Here is a 21,317-nt window from a genome sequence, read left to right as displayed (position 1 = left end):
GACCACCTATCCCTAGGCCTGGTTCTCTTCCACTGAGCCACCTAGCTGTCCCCCGGAAACCTAAATCTTAAATAACATCCTGCCATACTTTATTACATTTTTTTTTGTGTGTGAAATCAACCTATTATGTTCAAAAAATCTACCAGGAATTGGAACCTAATCTGTCTGAGTAACATAATAGCAGCTCACACTTGAATACTTCTTTATGGTTTGCTAACTATTTCATACCTTATTTGCCCTTTATAAACCTGAAGTTGCCATTTTCCTCATTTTACAGGTGAGGAAACTGAGGCAGGATTCAACCTTAGGTTTTCTTAATGCACAAGACTCCATCCACTGACATGCTACTTCTCTTTAGTGACGAGCCAACAACTCTCAACCATAGTTGAATTCATTTTCCTGTTTTTAGAACTCTTGCCCAAACTTGATTCAAAGCATTTATGTAGACTTCTTGAGGCCATGGATTTTTACAACTTCCTGTGAGGGGTTCTTTGCTATTCAGAGTTCTGAGTTCAAGTTGGAGGCTGGTGAAGAATCTGCTTACTGGACCCGAGACCATGGACTTGGTGAGACTATTCTTAAATCTCTCCCTTTGAATTACCAGGTGGGTGAGTGAAAAAGGCTCACTCCTTTCCTGGATTTTCTGATTTTCTGAAGGGACTAGCCTCTCTCAAGAGGGGTGCAAGTTGTAACTCCTAAAGATGCTTCTTTGTGTCACTTCCTGTGCCTTCCTCTACTTTTTACATGGACAAATTATAGTTTATAGTTTTGCTTAGGACTGCTCAGGGAGCAGTCAATGGTTTCTGATTCATCTCCCACTTTTGCACACATGGGTCACACATCTCCCCCACTCAAGTGGGGTTTATCCACTTCTAGTGATTAAATCTAAAAATGACCAGGGGAGAATTAATCCCATTTTCACTTTAGCCAAGACTTTGTAATCTTGAGGAATGCTATCTAGGATTCCTTCCAGAAGTATGTGTACACACAATATACATCAATTAATGGTATAATTCCAATATTCCACCTGACAATTAGAACATATACCACACTCCCCCAAGATGACAAAAAAATCTGTTTGTTAGCAAACTGGCATATTGTTGTCAAAATGATTTCTCAGCTGACCCTCACTGACACCAATGTAGATTTCACACTGTCAAGTTAACTGTTTACCCAAGTCTAATTGTATCAAAATTACTTATCAGTCATAAAACTTGTCACTGGAAGCATTCCCTTTCAGCACTAAAATGTATATTTCATATTATTTATAGTACAAAATAGTAACCAAATGCTAATTGGGCTTTTAATCACCATGACTGATACTAATACTTTTGAATTAAAAAGTTCATTTGACTTCATTATTCTAAGTGAAATTAAAAACAAAAATTAAAAAACAATGTTGAGATTCTTTTATAACCAAGTCAATGAATATTTCTATTAAAACTTAAAATCATGGTATAAGGTAAATACTTTAACAAATGATTCTGTTGTCGTTATAAAAACAATTCCTTTATGAATTATTACAATCTAAGTAGTTTTTCTTTGCAACAGACATTACCCATACATGGGCAACAATATTGTTGCTTTCAATTTTTCAGGGCTTGCTGAAATATATATCCTAACTAGATCTTTTGTTCCTCCATTTTAATACATCAAGTACAAAGAATATACTTTTAAAGAAGTCTTTATTTAATAAATTGGTAGGACAGTCAACATTCAAACAGAATAGAAAAGAAAATCAGTGTTCACAGGGATTTACCAGTTTCATTCAGATTCAGACCACATGACACACGTCTCACCTGCCCAATAAATTAAAAACAAGAACAACATGTAGAGTTATTGGGAAGTTATTGCACTGTCCTTTGCAAGATACCAAGATAAGGATAACTGTAGTCCAACTTTCTCAGCAAATTGAACATTCTCTCTTAACATAGGCTCTCTGGCAGCTCCTCTGTGTCGCTCTGAGCCAATAAGCAACAGGAATTTGTGTTTGATTTTATTCCTTGAATTGTCTTACTTTGGAATGATGTTTAAGTGTAGTTGAATTTTCTCACATAACTCACAACTGAAAATTACAACCATAGTGGGTCAAGATATTGACCATTCAAGTTACTTTTTTTCCTTTTCGATAGCCCAGACAGAAGGCAATTGTTCAAAACTATATCCCACTTCAGTAGCATTTCTTGTATGGCAACATAGTAACCTTGGCTCAAATTTCCTAGAAAGCAAGAAAGAATCTTAAGGTTTTGATTCTTTGCTTTTTCGGCTGCTTGGTGATTTTGAAGAATTCGCTATGATCCAAGGATGTTCAAGGAGTTCCTTTAGTGTTAGCCTTTGGTAAGGATTATGCTTCAAAAGTCTTGAAATGAGATCCCTAGCCCCTTCTGTTACAAAGTCAGGGAATTTATATTCAACCTAGAAGAAAAATAGATTGTATGAATTAATAAAATTCAAAGACTGGTAGAAATAACTTCCACTAACAAGTGTGTATAGAACACAGTGCCAGAAACCATGGAGCAGACTAAGCATAAAATACATGGAATTTACAATCTATTTGAGGTTGAGATGCCAAAATAATTGATGTAATACTATGTAATATTATTGCAGGGTTACAAAACAAAGTACTCTGAGGCCTGAAGGAGTTTACTAATTCTAAACATGATCTGAAAGAAGAAAGGAAAAGAAGACGTAGGAAAAGTTTTCTGGAAGAGATAACATTTTCACAAGTTTTAAAGGATAAATAAGGAATCCAAACAGATAAGAATATATTCCTGGTATAGGGAACAATACAAGCAAAGTTGCAAAGGAAGGAAAATGCAATGAGCATTTGGAGAAAAGAGATATCTAGTTAGGCTGAAACAAAGAACATGGAGGGAAATGATTAAACTTGATTAGAGCTAAAGTTAATTAAACAGAATGAACTCACCCATAAAACGCAAGTGAATAGCAGAGTGGATTAGAAACCAAAACCCTACCATATGCTATCTACATCAAACACACATGAGGAAGGTAGACATGCATAGGGTAAAAGTAAGAGGATGAAGCCAAATCTACTGGGCATCAACTGATAAAAAAGAAGGCAGGAGTCACAATCATGATTATCTGACAAAGGCAAATAAAGGGTAAAAATAGATCTAGTCAAAAGAGATAGGGAAGGTAATTACATCCTGATAAAAGGCAGTATAGACAATGAGGAAATATCAGTACTCAACATGTATGCACCAAATGTCATAGCATCCAAATTTCTAAAGGACAAACTAGTGGAGCTCAAGGATGAAACAGACAGAAAAACTATACTAGTGGAGACCTGAACCTTTATCAGAACTAGGTAAATCAAACCAAAAAATAAATAAGAGGTAAGAGCAGTGAATAAAATCTTAGAAAAAAAATAGAGTTAATAGATATGTGTAGAAAAATAGGGACAAAAAGGAATACACCTTCTTTTCAACAGCACATGGTACATTCACAAAGATTGACCATGTACTAGGGCATAAAAACATTGCAAACAAGTACAAAAGAGCAGAAATAATAAATGCAACCTTCTCAGACCACAATGCAATGAAAATAATGATTAGTAAGGGTACATGGAGAGGCAAATCAAAAATTGGAAATTAAACAATACAATTCTCCAAAATCGGTTAGTAAAAGAACAAATCATAGAAACAATAATTTCATTGAAGAAAATGCCAATGATGAGACATCCTTTCAAAATCTATGGGATGCAGTCAAAGCAGTACTCAGGGGAAAATTTACATCCTTGAGTTCATATATTAACAAATTAGAGAGGGCAAAAGTCAATGAATTGGACATGCAAATTAAAAAACTAGGAAGTAAAAAAATTAAAAATCCTCAGATGAAGACTAAATTAGAGATCCTAAAAAAATCAAAGGAGAAATTAATAAAATTGAAAGTCAAAGAACTATTGATTTAATAAATAAGACTAGAAGCTGGTACATTGAAAAAACACAAAATAGACAAAGTACTGGTCAATCTAATTTTAAAAAGGAAAGAAAACCAAATTGACAGTATCCAAGATGAAAAGGGAGACCTCACCTCTAATGAAGAGGAAATTAAGGCAATCATTAAAAACTACTATGCCCAATTATATGGCAACAAATATTGCAATCTAAGTGATATGGATGAATATTTACAAAAATATAAATTGCCTAGACTAAGAGGAAGAAATAGACTATCTAAACAACTTCATATCAGAAAAACAAGTTGAACAAGACATCAAAGAACTTCCTAAGAAAAATCCCCAGGACCAGATGGATTCTATCAAACATTCAAAGAACAATTAATCCCAATATTATACAAACTGTTTGACAGAATAAGCAAAGGAGTTCTACCAAATCCTTTTATGACACAAATATGGTACTGATTCCAAAGCCAGGCAGGTCAAAAACAGAGAAAGAAAACCACAGACCAATCTCCTTAATGAATATAGATAGATGCAAAAATCTTAAATCGGATACTAGTAAAAAGACTCCAGAAAGTGATCATGAGGGTTATTCACTATGACCAAGTAGGATTTATACCAGGAATGCAAGGATGGTTCAATATTAGGAAAACCATCCACATAATTGACCATATTAACAAGCAAACTGACATTATTTCAATAGATGCAGAAAAAGCCTTTGACAAAATACAACACTCATTCCTATTGAAAACACTAGAAAGCATAAGAATAGAAGGGCCTTTCCTAAAAATAATAAACAGTATATATCTAAAACCATCAGCAAACATCATCTGCAATGGGGATAAATAAGATCAGGAGTGAAACAAGTATGTCCATTATCACCTCTATTATTTAACATTGTACTAGAAACACTAACAGTAGCAATTAGAGAAGAAAAATAAATTGAAGGTATTAAACTAGGCAATGAGGAGACCAAGCTATCACTCTTGGCAGATGATATGATGGCCTACTTAGAGAATCCTAGAGAATCAACTAAAAAGCTAGTGGAAATAATCAACAACTTTAGCAAAGTTGCAGGATACAAAATAAACCCACATCAGTCATCAGCATTTTTATATATTTCCAACACATCTCAGCAGCAAGGATTAGAAAGAGAAATTCCATTAAAATCACCCTACTCGATATAAAATACTTAGGAATCTATCTGCCGAGAAAAACACAGGAACTATATGAACACAACGACAAAACACTCTTCACACAATTAAAACTAGATCTAAACAATTGGAAACACATCAACTGCTCATGGGTAGGACGAGCTAACATAATAAAAATGACAATCCTGCCCAAATTAATTTACTTATTTAGTGCCATACCCATTGAACTACCAAAAAACCTTTTTACTGAATTAGAAAAAAACCATAACAAAGTTCATTTGGAAGAACAAAAGATCAAGGATATCCAGAGAAATCATGAAAAAAAATGCAAAGGAAGGTGGCCGTGCAGTCCCAGATCTCAAACTATACTATAAAGCAGTGGTCATCAAAAAACAATTTGGTACTGGCTAAGAGACAGAAAGGAGGATTAGTGGAATAGACTTGGGGTAAGTGACCTCAGCAAAGCAGTCTATGATAAGCCCAAAGATCCCAGCTTTTGGGACCCAAATCCACTGTTTGATAAAAACTGCTGGGAAAATTGGAAGACAGTATGGGAGAGATTAGGTTTGGATCAACATCTCACATCTTACACCAAGACAAACTCAGAATGGGTGAATGACTTGAATATAAAGAAGGAAACTTTAAGTAAATTAGGTGAACACAGAATAGTTTACATGTCAGATCTTTGGGAAAAGAAAGATTTTAAAAACAAGCAAGAGCTAGGAAAAAAAATCACAAAATATAAAATAAATAATTTTGATTATATCAAATTAAAAAGCTTTGTACAAATTAAACCAATGCAACCAAAATTAAAAGGGAAGCAACAAACTGGGAAACAATATTCACAACAAAAACCTCTGACAATGGTCTAATTACTCAAATTTCTAAAGAGCTAAATCAATTGTACAAAAAAAATCAAGCCATTCTCTAAACAATAAATGGGCAAGGGACGTGATTTTCAGTTAAAGAAATCAAAACTTAATAAGCACATAAAAAATGTTCTAAATCTCTTATAATCAGAGATGCAAATCAAAACAACTCTGAGGTATCACTTCACACCTAGCAGATTGGTCAACATGACAGCAATGGAAAGTAATGAATGCTGGAGGGGATGTGGCAAAGTTGGGGCATTAATTCATTGTTGGTGGAGTTGTGAATTGATCCAACCATTCTGGAGGGCAATTTGGAACTATGCCCAAAGGGCGCTAAGTCTATTTGCCCTTTGATCCAGCCATAGCACTGCTGGGTTTGTACCCCAAAAAGATAATAAGGAAAAAGACTTGTACAAAAATATTCAAAGCTGCGCTCTCTTTGTGGTGGCAAAAAACTGGAAAATATGGGGATGCCCTTCAATTGGGAAATGGCTGAACCAATTGTGGTATCTGTTAGTAATGGAATACTATTGTGCTCAAAGGAATAATAAAACAAACTGGAGGAATTCCATGGGAACTGGAATGACCTCCAGGAATTGATGTAGAGTGAAAGGAGCAGAATCAGAAGAACATTGTACGCAGAGACTGATTTACTGTGGTACAATTGAATATAATGGACTTCTTCATTAGTGGCAATGCAGTGACACTGAACAACTTGGAGGGATCTACGAGAAAGAACACTATCCACATTCAGAGGAAAAACTGTGGGAGTAGAAACACAGAAGAAAAACAACTGCTTGATTACATGGGTCAAGGGGATATGATTGGTGATATAGACTCAAAATGAACATCCTAGTGCAAACATCAACATGGAAATAGGTTTTGATCAAGGACACATGTAATACCCAGTGGAATTGTGCATCAGCTCCGGGAAGGGTGGAGGGAGGGAAGGGAGGAAAGGAATATGATTCTTGTAACCAAGGAATAATATTCCAAACTGGCTAAATTAATTAATTAAAAACAGATTTGATTAAACAGGAAAGGCTAGGAATCTCATTTCAATCCACCAGATTGTGGAAGGCCCTGAATGCTAAACAGAGACATCTTGAACTTTATCCAGAAGATAAAAAGATGGGTAAAACACAGACTTCAGAAAAAAGCATGGTGGGATCTCTATGTAAGAAAGACTATTCTGGTAGCATTATAAAAGACAGATTATCAGCTGTGAGAGCAGAAGTAGGAAGCCACAGAAGTAGGCCATTGTCATAATTCAGTGGTAATAGCTCCTCAGGGAGCTAAGAATAGGAACAGAAAAGAAGGGATGGATGGGAAGCAAAGTGCAGGGAACTAAAAAATGACCTACTAAGTGATATGACTAGTCACACAGACAACCTAAAATTGCACACAAGAGAATAAGGAAATGTTATTCCCCAAACACGAAGAGTAAAGTCAGGAGGAGGAGTGAGTTAAGAAAACAAAGAAAAGGATAATCAGGAGAAAGAAAGGAAAGGCACAAGCAAGGACTGATTAAAATCAAAAGCAAAGTTCTAGCAGAGGTTCAAGAACACTGCTACAGTCAAGATAAAACCTTGATAATGAGGCTCATTCTTCTTAGGTAAGAAATGATTCCTTGTGAGGGAACTTTCTGCTTTGAGGGAAGTAGGTAGTTTAGGCATCGGCTATCAATGTGAGGGATAAGGCATGGCTGGTGGGCAGAAGAGAAGAAAAAGGCTTAAGATGATCACTACGAGGAATGAGATCAAGAAATGACAAAAAAATTTTTAAATACAGAACAGCAGCAATGAAGGACTAGCTAAGGTGATGTACCATGAATCTATAATGATGAAAAATAAGATACAAAAGAAAATAAGAATACACAAAAAGTCATATATTTTAAGAATATACTATTTTTAGCAGACTTGATTAAAAAAGTAAAATCATATTATATAAAGAAATTACAATTTGAGTGATGGGGCTCTTTTAAGATGTTTTACCTTTGAAATGCTTCTGTAAGTTTCTTGATATGTTTCTGCCTCAAAAGGAGGCTTTCCAACTAGAAATTCATAGCACAGAACTCCAAGACTCCACAGATCTACCTTTTCATCATGCATCCTGCCCTCAATCATCTCAGGAGGTAGATAATCAAGTGTGCCACAAAGAGTTGTCCTCCTACAATTGAGAGGATAGTAAAAAGGTTATGTTACTGCATTACATTTTCTTATTCACATTCATAACTAGAAAGATAAAAAAAATTACTCAATTCAAATGAACCTGCAAGTTTCCTGGAATCAATAAGGGATTTTATAAGTTTTATGTAATGCCCTTCTACTATAGAATACTCATCAACTTGGGGGAATATCCTGAACAAGAATCAAGTAGTGAATTCTTTTAAAGAAAAACTAACTTTAAAAAACCTAACTGAAATCCAAGAAGCATATGATCACTAAGTCACTAAGAGCACTTTACCTTAGGATACTGACTGTACAGTAAGTTCATGCTAAAGTTGGCCCATTTGCTCCTTTAATGCTGAATAAGTTTGGATTCTAGTTTCTGCTCTGCTGCTAGCTAGTTGTATGACTTGTTAATCACCTCACCATTCTGAGTCTTAATATTCTGAATCTATAAAATTAGGACATTAGCCTAGAGTCTATGGTTGAGAGGCTAGATAGCATAAAATACAGTGGTCTTTGCCTTGGGATAAGAAGATCTCAGGTTCATGTCTTGACTCTAATATTTCTAGACTCCTGGGCAAGTAGAATATTTAATTTTCCAGAATCCTGGAAGGCTCTAAGACTCTATATCTAGACACGTTCCTGACAGGCATCAACGGAGAGAATCGTTATACCTAGCAACTGCTTTACCACACATATAAAAACAAAGGTCTATGGTCACTTCCAGACCTTATTTATAAAAATAACTTCCTACTTCTTACTTTTACATATTTAATGGTTGCCACTAATGACACTGTTTGATGAGAAAAATGTGACAGCACATACTCAATTTGCTTTACCACTGCTTTCCAGGGATGTATTACCTTGAAAAGGATCGCAATTTTGTAAAGTTTTGTCTATTTTGCTCAAAGCTGTCAATTCTACCTAATGGTATTTCAGAGTGGAACAGAACCAAGGAATTCACATACCCCTTATGAAAAGGGAATTAACACTCTCTTAGTTCCTCCGCTGAAGGGACTCTCAGACTCCAGATTTGGATTTGGATTCGTGCATTAGTGACTAGGCCTGAAGGGAGACACTTACTCTAGCCTAAAGAGGCTCCCTGGACTCTTCTGCCTGGACATTGAGCTTTTTGTCAGAGCAGACGCTAGGGCGGCAGGCTAGGCAATCCTTTACCTCCTTCCTACATTTCCCTCGCTTTGTTATCTTTCTATTTCAATTAAACTAAATTGTTAAAGCTTCTAAGAGCCTCATAATCTTAAATGTAATTATTACAATTTGGTGACCACCTTTTTCTTTTAAACTATTATACCCTTCATTATTAAAAGGTGGTATGTAGCTTATTCAATTTCAAAGTTTGAATTTTTTTTGTTTGAATATTGCAATGCAAAGTCAACTGATCCTTCTGATAAATTTATTAAGTAAAGTTTTTCAAATTAGATAATATTCTTCCTTGTCACAGTGGGCCTGTCCTGGGCACATAACAGTAACCTAATAATTGCCCAATATACTAAATACAGTATAGCACAGGTAAGAGAAACCACACAAAGGTAGGAGAAACAAGGTATATAAAACTTAGGGCCTTGGGAAGATATGGATTCAAGTTCATATTTAAACATATGCTAATCACTTTGAACTCAAAACTCTCAAGTCTGCAGCTTCAAGGAGTTTTTCTCAATGAAATCACAGGTCCAAAACACACACAAGCAGGGAGGGCATGTGCCAAACAAATTTAGCTTTAGTGCCCAGTTTTAAAATTACATTCTTACCTAGATGATGGGGCATGCACTGACCAGCCAAAATCTGCAATCTTCAGCTCTCCATCTGATCCAAGTAATAAGTTCTCTGGCTTAATATCTCGGTGAATCACCTTTTTTGAGTGGCAGTATGATAAGGCATCTGCCAGTTCTGTGATATACTAATAAAAGATCAATGGGAAAGTTAGTATTTAAGGTGTCAAGCAACTTAATTTTAGAAACCTTTGTGAAGAGACAATATTTTATATTTTTACTAATCTTGAAAAAAGTGATAAATATAAAATTAACTATTAGCCTCTTGTCCCCAATTTTTATATCCAATGTATTCATTCTTAAGTACTATTTATTACAAATATAAGCTAAAAATCATTTGACCTTTGATAGGAGAAAAGGGGAGGAGGAAGTAACAGGAAAGGGATAAAGAACTATAAGAAGATTCCCCTAAATCTGAGAGAAATAGCAACTTCTATCAATCCCTACTAACATTTTGGAAGAGAAAGTTAACAGATCCTTATTAACAAAGGCAGAATGGTAGAGAGGAGAAGTTCAGTTGGGGGCTTAAAGTCTAAAGTCTATTGTCCAGTTTCAGGATCTGACCCCTAGCAGTCATGTGACCATGGGTAAGATACTTTACTCTCCGGGTCATTATTCTAGGAAATGAAACAATCGAACTAAATGATCTCTAAAGAGTCTTTTTCAGTTTTCCTAAGAACTCCTAAGAGTCCAGGGGAGAATAACAAGGCTAATTACAGAACTTTCTTTTTTTAATGCATTTTATACCACTAGCTTAAAACAAAGGAAAGCCCTTTCTACAAATGACTCCAACCCCCAAAGTTATTACAATAGAAAGGAGAATTAAAACACACCAATGTTGATGACACAAAAATAAATTTAAAATCATGCTGAAAAACTAGTCACTTTAATTTGCCTCTGGGGTTCCTTCTAGCTCTAGATCCATGATCCTACATCTTCTATAGCAATTATTATGACCTAACCTTAAACATCAAAACAAAACTGAGTCACAATTGGAGATTTAGGAAATTAGCTATTGTTGTCCAGGCATTTTCAGTCATATCCAACTGCAAAGACTCTAGAGTGGTTTGCCATTTCCTTTTCCAGCTCATTTTACATATGAGCAAAGTAAAACAAACAGGGTTAAGTGATTTGCTATGGGTCACCCAGATAGGAAGTGTCTGAGGTCAGATTTGATCTTAGGAAAAAAAAAGTCTCTAGGCCCTGCACTATAGCTTCTGCACCACTGTGAATTTTAAAACTATTCCACCCTAATCAGACCATTCTTTAGAAGATTTGATTTAAGCTATTTCAGGTCTTGGAAACTCTACATTTCTCCTCCCTTCTTAGCTTAACAAGATTTGGAAGGTCTGCATCAAACTCAAGATTTAATTATCTAAGGAATGGCCTTCAACAGACATGTGCAGAAAAAAGGACAGACCTCTGGGCTGTCCTAAGTCAAGCTAAGTCCTCATTGGTACAGATGAGAGGCAGGAAAGATGCACAAACTGTTTTGGTTTATCCATCTAATCTTACTTGGGTTTCGATCTAAAATGCAGTCTACTCTACCACAGTAAAAGTTATATTTCTAAAGAAACTAAAACAAGAAGGGAAAAAAGCCTTTAGAAATTATTTAGCCTACTGGGCAATTAATTAAAACTTACAGTAGCTGTTCTTTGTTCATCAAATTTTGAAAGCTTTTGAAGCTCTCTATAGACTTCTCCACGAGGTGCATATTCTAGAATTAGATAAACTCTTGTGGCATCATGAAAATAACCATATAATCTCAGAATATTAGGATGCCTGCAACAAAGAATGAATACTATGCAAAAAGAGTTATCACCAGTAAGCAGAATCCCCACTATTCTTTTTCTTCCTTTCAATAACTACATAAGATTTATTAACCTAGTTTAGAAAAGTTCCTAGCTTAGAAACATTCAACTAAGAAAATATTTAATGCGCTAAAAAGATGATATATTATTTCACTGCTATGGCTTTTAAAACTTAAAAGTCTTAAGGTAGAGAAAAAAGGCAATGTGAAAACTCTAAGACCACAATGGGTATGCTACCATTTAAGAAAACTAAAATTTATTTTAACTTCTCTCCCTCTTATTCACTCACTGAGAAAGCAAAAGCCAATATAAATTCTGACATTAACCATGTCCAAAAAATATGCCTCAATCTACACTGAGTCTACTACTTTTCTCTCAGGAGTTGGGCAGCATGTTTCATCACCGATCCTGTGGAATCAAGGTTAGTCACTGCACTAATCAGAATTCAAAGTATTCAAAGTTGTTTATCATTTCAATGTTGAGGTTCTTCTGATTCTGCTTACTTCACTGCAGTTTATATACTTTATCCATTTATATAAGCTTTTCCAAGCTTCACAGAAACCATCCTTTTTATCATTCCTTACAATGGTACAGCATAAATATTCATGTGCTATCATTTATGCACATTTTTACTCACTCATTTTTACTTTCTAATTCTTTGCCAGCATAAAAAAAGAGTTGCTTTAAATATTTTTTTGTACATGAGTTCTTTTCCTTTCTTTTTAGATCTCTAGTGCATAGTTCCAAATTGTTTTCCAAAATAGATGGAACAATTCACAGCTCAACCAATAGTCCATTAATGTACCTATTTCCCCACAGCCCCTTAAGCATTTGTCATTTTCCCTTTTTTGTTTAACTTTGTCAATTTGTTGGGTATGAGGTAGAATCTCAAGAGTTGCTTAATTTTTATTTTTTTCTATTAATTTATGACTTTTGATAGTTTATCTGAAAATTGAACTTTCATATCCTCTGACCTTTTATTAATTAGGGAATGGATCTTAGTCTTATAAATCTATCAGTTCTCTGTGTATCTTAGAGATATAAGAACTCTATCAGAGAAACTTTCTGCAAAGATTTTTCCACCAGTTCAGTTATTTGCTTCTCTTCTAATTTTAGCTGCACTGGTTTTGTTTATACAAAACATTTTTTAATTTTACATAATCAAAATTTTCCATTTTATCTTCTATAATCCTCTTTGCCTTGCCTGGTCATGAACTTTCACCCTATACAAAGATCTGAAAGGTAACTTTCCCCCCTCCCTCCTCTAATTAACTTATTTCAATCTTTAAGTCACATACCTATTTGGAACTTATCTTGTTATATAGTGTGAGATACTGGTCTATACCTAATTTCTGCCAGACTGACTTCTTAATATTATTCACATTATCAAATGGTATCTTCATTTCATTTTCAACAATTTCATAAGTCCTATAGATATAATAAATATAACATACACATAATTTTTCAAAAATAGTGATCTAATCAATTAAGGCACACCATGATTATTAATGAGCTATGAAAAAGCCAGTACACACAGTAATTTCCTTTATTCTACTTTTTGAATTAATGCCTTAAAAAACACCCTAAAACACTTACTTACCTAAGATGAGACTGTATTTCTACTTCTCGTCTCAGCTGATGTTCAACTCCTGCCTTCTCCAGTTGAGCCTTAAAGAGCACTTTAAGTGCCAGGATAAACTTGCTTTGTTTTTCTCGTGCCAAGTAAACATTTCCAAATTTTCCTTTTCCCAAAGGGCGACCAATTTCAAAATCATCCAATGCCCACTGTCTTCTACAGAGAGTATTTTAATATATTTAAGTTTATGGGAACAACAGTACTTTCTCAGAAACTAAATAAATGGTAAGCATTTACATGATTTTATACACAATTATACCAAATAAATATTATGAAAACTACCACTACCGTAGAAGGGGTAAACTATTCACCAGCAGTGCTTGTTGAGGGTAGCTAGATGGCCCAGTGGATTAAGAGCCAGGCCTAGAGACAAGAGATCCTAGGTTCAAAACTGGTCTCAGAAACTTCCTAGCTGTATGACCCTGGGCAAGTCACTTAATCCCTATTGCCTAGCCCTTACTGCTTTTCTGTATTGGTTCTAAGACAGAAATGTTAAAAAAAATGCTTATTGACTGACACCCCTCCATTCCATCTAAACACCCCTCTCCTTATTGAAAGGAAAACAATTTTGGACCATAGCTAAATAGTTTTTTTGTTAAAAGTGATACATTAATTCTTTAGTTTCTATTTCCTACATAACAGCCAATTATATTTGTAAATAAATTATAATAATCATCTCCCCCAAATTTACTAACAGTCATTTAAAGATAAATGGACTATCTCAACAATTCTCTATATACTTAGCTTCATAGATATATTATATGCAAATCTTACTTTTTAGTTTCCTCATTTTTCTGCCTTGGTGTCTCTCCCTTTCCAGGAATGCTTGCTATTTATAAAACAAATTTTAAAAGTCAATACATTTTATGAAACAATCATAGATTAACATTTTTTTCTACCATTTATTATATGGGAAATTTCTAGGATTAAGAGGAGAAATAAGAACAAAGTTAGAGAGGGGTGAGGGGGAGAAATTTCAGGAGAATCTCAGAAAAACCTCTACTATTTTGGGATCAACATCTGTATTATGAGATACTTAGAGTAAGTGAAATAGTTCTTGATGGATATTAAAAAATATATCATTCAGTTTCAGTAATTTCAACATTACTTGGTTTTTAGTCCATAACATTCTTGTTAGGGAAGGAAAAGATAGTGGAATGTTAGATACATATATACATTATACACCTTTCAAAAAAATAACCATGTCTACCACTTCCTCCACAACAAAAAACTGTCATAAGGGAATGCAGAAATCTAGGATAACATGAATATAAAACAGCTCAGTTACAAAAATATACAAAGACAATTTAATAACCATAGCAGAAATACTAGTGGACTTTTTTTTGCAGAAATCAATGAGCAATGTGAAGTAGAGATAAAATGAATTAGGCAGCTATTATTCTGACTTTAGGTCACAACGTTAAATGCAAATATACACTTAATTACAGTAACCTGAATATCATACCCATGAGAGATTATTTAAAAGATGATGTTCCAAAACAAACTAAACAAAAAATCACGATTTTTCAATATACTAACTACAAAGGATGAAACAATCCAAAAAGTCTTGAATGTCTTACTTACCAGAGACTGGTGGCTGAGATTGCTCAGTGTTTTGAGTACTACTTGGTGGTCTTGATGTAGGATGAATTACAGGTGCTTGCTGTAACTTCTGTGACTGGTGAGCATGACTTGTTTTATGACTAGAGATATTCTTTTGTGCCTGGGAAGAAACTAGAAGAGGATTTGAGGAACATAAGACTCGCTGAGCTTGTCCACTACTCCCAGGTAACCGACTCTGAGAAGAAATCTGCTGAGTTATAGGCACACGTTTTGGACCTTCCCCAAGCAGAATTGCTGTCTTTAATTAAAAAAAGAAAAAGAAAAGTTAAGTTAAAAATGATAGCACGTAGGACAATTAAGACACAGCAGAATTTTAAAAGGATTTCTGCTTTCTTATACATGGAATGATAGAATGAATTTTAATTATTATCTTGTCAAGACAGATAGTACATAGTAGATCTTGGATGTTTTCTGATTTGTTTTTAATACAAAAAAAGATATTAAAAAGACTTTGGTCTTGAGTTAAGTTTAAAAACTGACTGAGTTTCATTAAAAAATTTAGGTTCTAAGGGGGCAGCTGGGTGACTCAGTGGATTGAGAGCTAGGCTTACAGACCAGAGGTCCTAGGTTCAAATCTGACCTCAGACACTTTACAGTTGTGTGACCCTGGGCAACCCCCACTGCCGAGCCCTTACGACTCTTCTGCTTTGTAACCAAAACACAGTCTTGATTCTAAGATGGAAGTTAAGGGTTTTTTAAAAAGAAAAAGGTTCTAATTTGATGTTAAAATAATGTTTCACGCTTTCTCTAATTTATCCAGAGAACTACATGATTAGGAGTAAAACTTCTTTTGGAAATCATATAGTAGCTACTATCCTTTTCACCCTGTCTGCAGTAGACTAGGCCAAATATTATGTAGTAAACATTGCCCTATAAATTAAAAGATCTGTGTTCTGCAGTCCCAGCTTTTCTGTCTACTAATTAACTAGTTAATAACCCTGCACAAGTCTCTTCCAATTTAAAAATTCTGTGATTCTGATTTCCCATGTAGAAATAAAGCTTTATATACCATGAAGAGCTATCCCTGTCATGAATTCAAAGATTTAGAAAAATTATATTTCTACTATAAAAAGGAAAAATTAAGTAAAAATCAACATTTAAGATATAAACTAAGATTAATTTGCTTGTTTTAAAAAATGTATCCATCTCTATTTTTCCATTTTCCATTGATGTCGCTTTGTTCATAAGATTTTGTATAGGGTACTTCCTTAAGCCAAAAGTAAATATTGTATTCCATGGACAATGAAATTATTTTGGGAATTCCTTGGACTACTCAATTTATTAATATTATTTCCAGAAATATGATAGATAAAAACAATGAAAATAAAATATGAAAAAATTGCTAATAAATATACCGAGGGGAGATGTCATAGTTCAAGTTATTCTTAAAAAGCTATTAATCTGCCCATTTCCTTCAAATCTGAACAGAGCAAGCAACGTCAAATAAAACTACCATCTGAATTTTTAGGGGCCTGGAAAGTTTAGATAAAATAGAATTAGTAAACTAAAATGTCAAAATATAATCACTACTATGTATCATTGTATGACTCGGTTTATAACTGTTATTGGGAAGGTTTTTGCCGTGTAATAATTTTTTACCTTGTTGCTAGGTCCTGAAACACTGTTTTCTTTGGATATGTCCATGTTGCCTGGAAGGAAAAAATGTTTCGTAGTCAAAGTATAGAGACAGAAGTGATACATAGAACACACCTTACAAAACCCAGCTGGGCCTGACTGTACATATATATATATGTGTATATATATATATATATATATATATATATATATATATATATATATATATATATATATACACACACATATATATATATTTCCATGGATATGAAACATGCATTGGAAGAGTTAATTATTTTATAATTTCATAATAAAAAGTCAAATTTTATAGTGCATTGGCATATTTTAAGTTTACAGTGCGACTTTATGAAAAGAGGTGATGAGGGCCATTCTCTAGAGTCCAACTCAATTTTTCCCTGATTATGTTTTGTCTAAAAAGCAATACAGATCAAATGGGGGGCCAAGAAAGGATAGGAGATCATATTCAGAGCTTATTCAAGTTGTAAATGAAGATTATTTTCCTTCTGTACAAGTATTCTAAAGTTTATAAAGTCCATTTTCACTCATCCATGCCCAAGTGCAATTATTTAGAACAAGATTATCATTTCTATTATTTTAACTTGTAGAGCTTCAATTTTTTTCACATTTCAGTCTTCACTCTAAAAGGTCACCTAAAACAATGTGATAATTTTATGGATATTGAAACAGGTTATTATAATTCCTAACAAAATAAATGGAATGGAATAAGAAATTGACATATGCTAAATACACATTATGTATTTAGCTATTATTTTTATTTATTTATATTATTTAGCTATTATCTATTATGCATGTGCAGGGAGTTTAGGCATTGAACAGGCAGGAATGCCAGGGCACTTTGTAGGATTATCAAGACATTTGAACTATTTAAAATTGGATGAAGAACAGATTCTTTGATATAGAACATGGAAAATATCCCCACAGTATAAGAAAGCATGGTTGGCGCTGCATTCTGTATGTAGAGGAAACACTGACACCCACCAGTATGAAGTTTAGATTTTGGTAAAGTAGAAGCATACAACAACAAGCAGTTAAAGAAATATAAAGTTGGAACTCTATTGGGTGTAAAAGAAAACTGAGCAAAGGAAGAAAAACTTGCCTAGTTGTATAGAGAATACAGGAAGAGTGTGAATTGTATCAAATGTTATACAATGGACAGGTTAAGAGGTCTGAGAAAAAGATGCCGTAAATAGACTTCAAAGAATATAGTTTCGATATAGTGATAGCAGTAAAAGCCAAATTTTAGCTGAAGGAATAGATAATGAAGTAAAGATAACAGATTCAAATAATCAATCTAAATCTAAAATGATAGTGTGGCATAACCAAGTAAAGGTTTTGAAGAGCTCTCAGAATTCTCTTTCAAGTAAAGGACTTTTCCAGTTTTTAGCCTTGGTATGAAGATAACAGAGTAATCCAAAACTATGACAGGCCCTACCCAAATAAAATATTTAAGGGCAGGTTTTGCAGCTGTCTTCCATGGTCCAGCCTAAATCCAGAGTCTTATCACCAGAAATTTGCACCACTAGGCAGTGAATGTTTTTGATTATAGAAATTAATGAAAACCATCTATTATGGGAGAGGGAATGTAATCTCAATTGATGGAGGGGGTACCTACATTTCAAGGGCTACAGATTCTTAAAGTATTAAGGCACACAGAAAGTACTGCAAGAAGGAAAGACAATGGGGAAAGAATGAAAACAGGGGTTTGAGAAAAATAAAGTTAATAAGTTATGCCAAGCATGTGTTGCGTACAGGATACTAGTACCATGACTGCACCAAGCAAATAGTTTTTTGATTCCCATTTTAAGTGGGGAGTAGTAACTCAACATAATTTAAAAGTAACATATAGCAATCATTTTCCATCATATTTATGTAGTTTTAAAAAAATCATGTAAAGGTTTACTAAGAGTTCATTTTTTTAATGTGGCTGCTAGGTGGCACAGTGAATAGAGTACCAGGCCTGGAGTTGAGAAGACCTAGGTTTAAATGTGATCTCAAGACACTTCCTAGCTGGTTGATCCTGGCAAATCACTTAACCCAATTACCTAACCCTTACTGATCTTCTATCTTAGAACTAATACCAAGACACAAGTTAAAAAAAAAAAAGGAAGTAAGGAGGGAACAAATTTCTGTGCAGAAGGGTGGTCAACATAAAGGAAGGTATGGAGTCAAGATATGGATTTTCAAATCTGACAAGAGTCCAGTGTAATTGGATCCCAGAGTGTAGGAGAGGGCTTAATGGCAAATGAAATTAAAAAGATAGCCTGGTCCCTGGTTTGGGCCAAATTATAAAAGGCTTTAAAAGTTTAAACAGTTTGTATTTGTTCCCAGAAGTCCAAAAGACAGCTTGATGGAGCTGACTGAGGAGAGTAACATGATTTGCAGATTTGCAGATTTTGCAAAGAAAAATTACTTTGACAGGGTCATGGAAAATGAACTGGAGTGGAGAGGGATTTAAAGGAGACCAATTAGGAGGCTATTGCAATTATCTAAATGAAAGTTACTGAACTAACCTTCTGGTTGTAATTCAAGAGTACAAGAGTTGGATGCAAGAGATATTACAAAGAAGAAAATAACAATATTTGGCAACTGACTGAATCAGTGGGGAAACAGAAAATGTTAAGTAGAGGAATAGCAACAAGGTTCCAAAACTGAAAAATAGAGGTTTTTAATGGAATCCTGTATTATGCATATTAAATGCAAAATGCTCTACCAATCTTAAAAGCACTAGATAAATATCATTTATCATCATTATTTTTTTTAATCCATATCTTCCATCTCAGAATCAATACTTGTGTATTGGTTCCAAAAGTAAGGGCTAGGGGGGTAAGTGACTTGCCCAGCAGGTCACACAGCTAACAGTGTCTGAAACCATATCTGAACCCAGTACTTCCTGTCTCTCAATCTGTTGAAACACTTAGCTGCCCCCAAACCATTTATTAATGATTGTCATAAACGAAGATATTATTTACATTGTCTTCAAATCTACTCTCTCATTTTATTGTCATTCCCTCCCAATTTCTCTAAAGTAGCTCGGAGAAGCAAATCTTATAATCATAGGACCTTAGGATTTTTAACCTCCTTATCTTAAAGATAAAACAATAGTGGTCCAGAAAGATTAAGGGATTTGCCCTAAGATCATATGGCTGTGGCAATGTTCTTTTTTTTAAGTCTTTAGCTTCTGTTTTAGAATCTATATTAATTCCAATGCAGGAGAGTTGTAAGAGTTAGACAAGGGGGTTAAGTGACTTGCCCAATGGAATATAACATAGCTATGAAGTGTTTGAGGGCAAATTTGAACTCAGGACCTGCCCATTAAGCCAGCCTCTTTCTTTCCACTGAGCCACTTAGCTGAAGTAGCAATATTCAAATTCAAGTCTCCCAGTGGGTCTGGTACTCAACCCATTACAACATGCATGCCCTCAAAAAGAAAATGCATGTAAAGCAACTATCTGGTAAGCTTTAAATATCTACAAACAACTAGGCATTAATAATCATCAACCAAAAAAATTTAAACTATAATAGGATCCTAATGCTATCTTTCTCTCTTCACTTGGTTCCCTTTCCCTATCTCTTTAACCTCCAAAAAAAAAACCCCAATAACGTTAATTGAATTAAATGTAAAAAGTTATTTCTAAAACTGATAAATAGGTCGGTAAAACTGGAAATAAGAAGGGTAAAGTACTGAACTCAAATTTCTATCCAACTTCCAGTTTTCTTTACATAAAATTTCCTCATATTTCCCAGGAACACTTTATCTGCTATGTCTCCAAGGTCCTGGTGTTGCCTTGTTTTAGCCCATCCTAATAATTTCCTGGAAAGCAAAGTCAGTAGGTTTGTTTTACCTCATCTATTCCATATTTCCGGGAGTACTGGCTCGTGCCCATGGTAGGCGTTTAATAAACATAAATAAGTAGAACAGAACTCCATTACCTTCCCCACACACATATATACACCCCTAAACACAATCCCCTCCTCCATTAACATAAGCGGGACTTTAGGAGATCCATAATCTTAAAACCTTTTTAGAAAAACCGACCCCCAGGCCCGTAAGGCCTCCGCTGCCGAGCTCTGTCCTTCCCTTCTCAAAGGGCCCGGTTCTCTCCCCCGATTCCACGCTGTCCCTCAATACCTCATTCGTTTTCCATGCACCCTCATCCCCTCAAAAACACCTCTTCCCTCGTATTTTTCCCCCAAAAGGTTAAATTTTCGGAGGCCACAAACCTTCTGGCCTGTTCAGGTCCGATCAGAAGATAGCTGGGAGAAAGGAAATTGGACGACAACTACCGTTTGAATTCAAATAGTCCCTCTTAAAGACACTTTACGTCCCATGCCGAGCGCTGATTGGACGCAGTCTCAAAAGTGTCTAAGTCCTATTGGCTACGGGTTGGGTGGACGCCGAAGACGCCGCGCAGGCGTATAATAAACACAGCAGGGTTCCTAGGTACAGTATCACTAAATAACCTAACTTACACTGTGATTCTAGATCTCCCGTAAGTCCCCAACATTGCGACTGCTGATGAAATATAAATGGAGAAATATTTGCTCCTGGACGTCCCCACGGTTGCTGAAGTGATGAACCCAGGGCATTAAACAAGCTCACTACTAAGACTGGCATGCCAGGAACAAAAATGGCAACCGAGGTTGAGAAAAGGAAAGAAGGAGGAGCCCAGAACCGGCCTGACCAATCGATATCGCGGCGTTCTGCGCCCCTGCCTGTACGCATG

The 21,317-nt window shown here is 34.9% G+C and overlaps 1 protein-coding gene across 2 annotated transcripts; it reads right to left on the bottom strand.

Annotated features, from left to right (window-relative positions):
* Positions 1–1,668: 1,668 nt before the first annotated feature.
* AURKA (aurora kinase A) lies at positions 1,669–21,316 on the bottom strand. 2 transcript variants are annotated; one of them, XM_007475688.3, is made up of 9 exons: positions 21,064–21,316; positions 16,576–16,625; positions 14,938–15,214; positions 14,128–14,182; positions 13,318–13,509; positions 11,550–11,688; positions 9,886–10,034; positions 7,940–8,114; positions 1,669–2,415 (listed from the first exon to the last, which is right to left on the bottom strand). In XM_007475688.3, exons 1-9 carry the CDS (start codon positions 21,314–21,316, stop codon positions 2,239–2,241), a joined length of 1,467 nt encoding a protein of 488 aa, XP_007475750.1. In that variant the 3' UTR covers positions 1,669–2,238. The 2 variants fall into 2 exon arrangements, with proteins under 2 accessions (XP_007475750.1, XP_001378079.2); XM_001378042.5 differs by lacking the exon at positions 21,064–21,316 and adding an exon at positions 20,815–20,953.
* Position 21,317: the final 1 nt, after the last annotated feature.

The sequence above is a fragment of the Monodelphis domestica genome, chromosome 1 (assembly GCF_027887165.1).
Source record: "Monodelphis domestica isolate mMonDom1 chromosome 1, mMonDom1.pri, whole genome shotgun sequence".
In the NCBI taxonomy this organism is placed as follows: Eukaryota; Metazoa; Chordata; class Mammalia; order Didelphimorphia; family Didelphidae; genus Monodelphis; species Monodelphis domestica.
The sequence above is the reverse complement of the archived record's forward strand: the minus strand, read 5'-3'. Positions and strand labels throughout refer to the sequence as shown.

Bases quoted from the DNA above. Each gene is read 5' to 3' on its own strand.
- AURKA (XM_007475688.3), bottom strand. From the start codon at position 21,316: ATGCGTACAGGCAGGGGCGCAGAACGCCGCGATATCGATTGGTCAGGC. The intron at 14,183-14,937 runs GTAAGTAAGACA...TTTTATAAATAG, and splicing joins ATCTCAGCCACCAGTCTCTG to CAAGCATTCCTGGAAAGGGA. The intron at 10,035-11,549 runs GTAAGTTTTAAT...ATCTTTTATTAG, and splicing joins ATGAACAAAGAACAGCTACT to TATATCACAGAACTGGCAGA.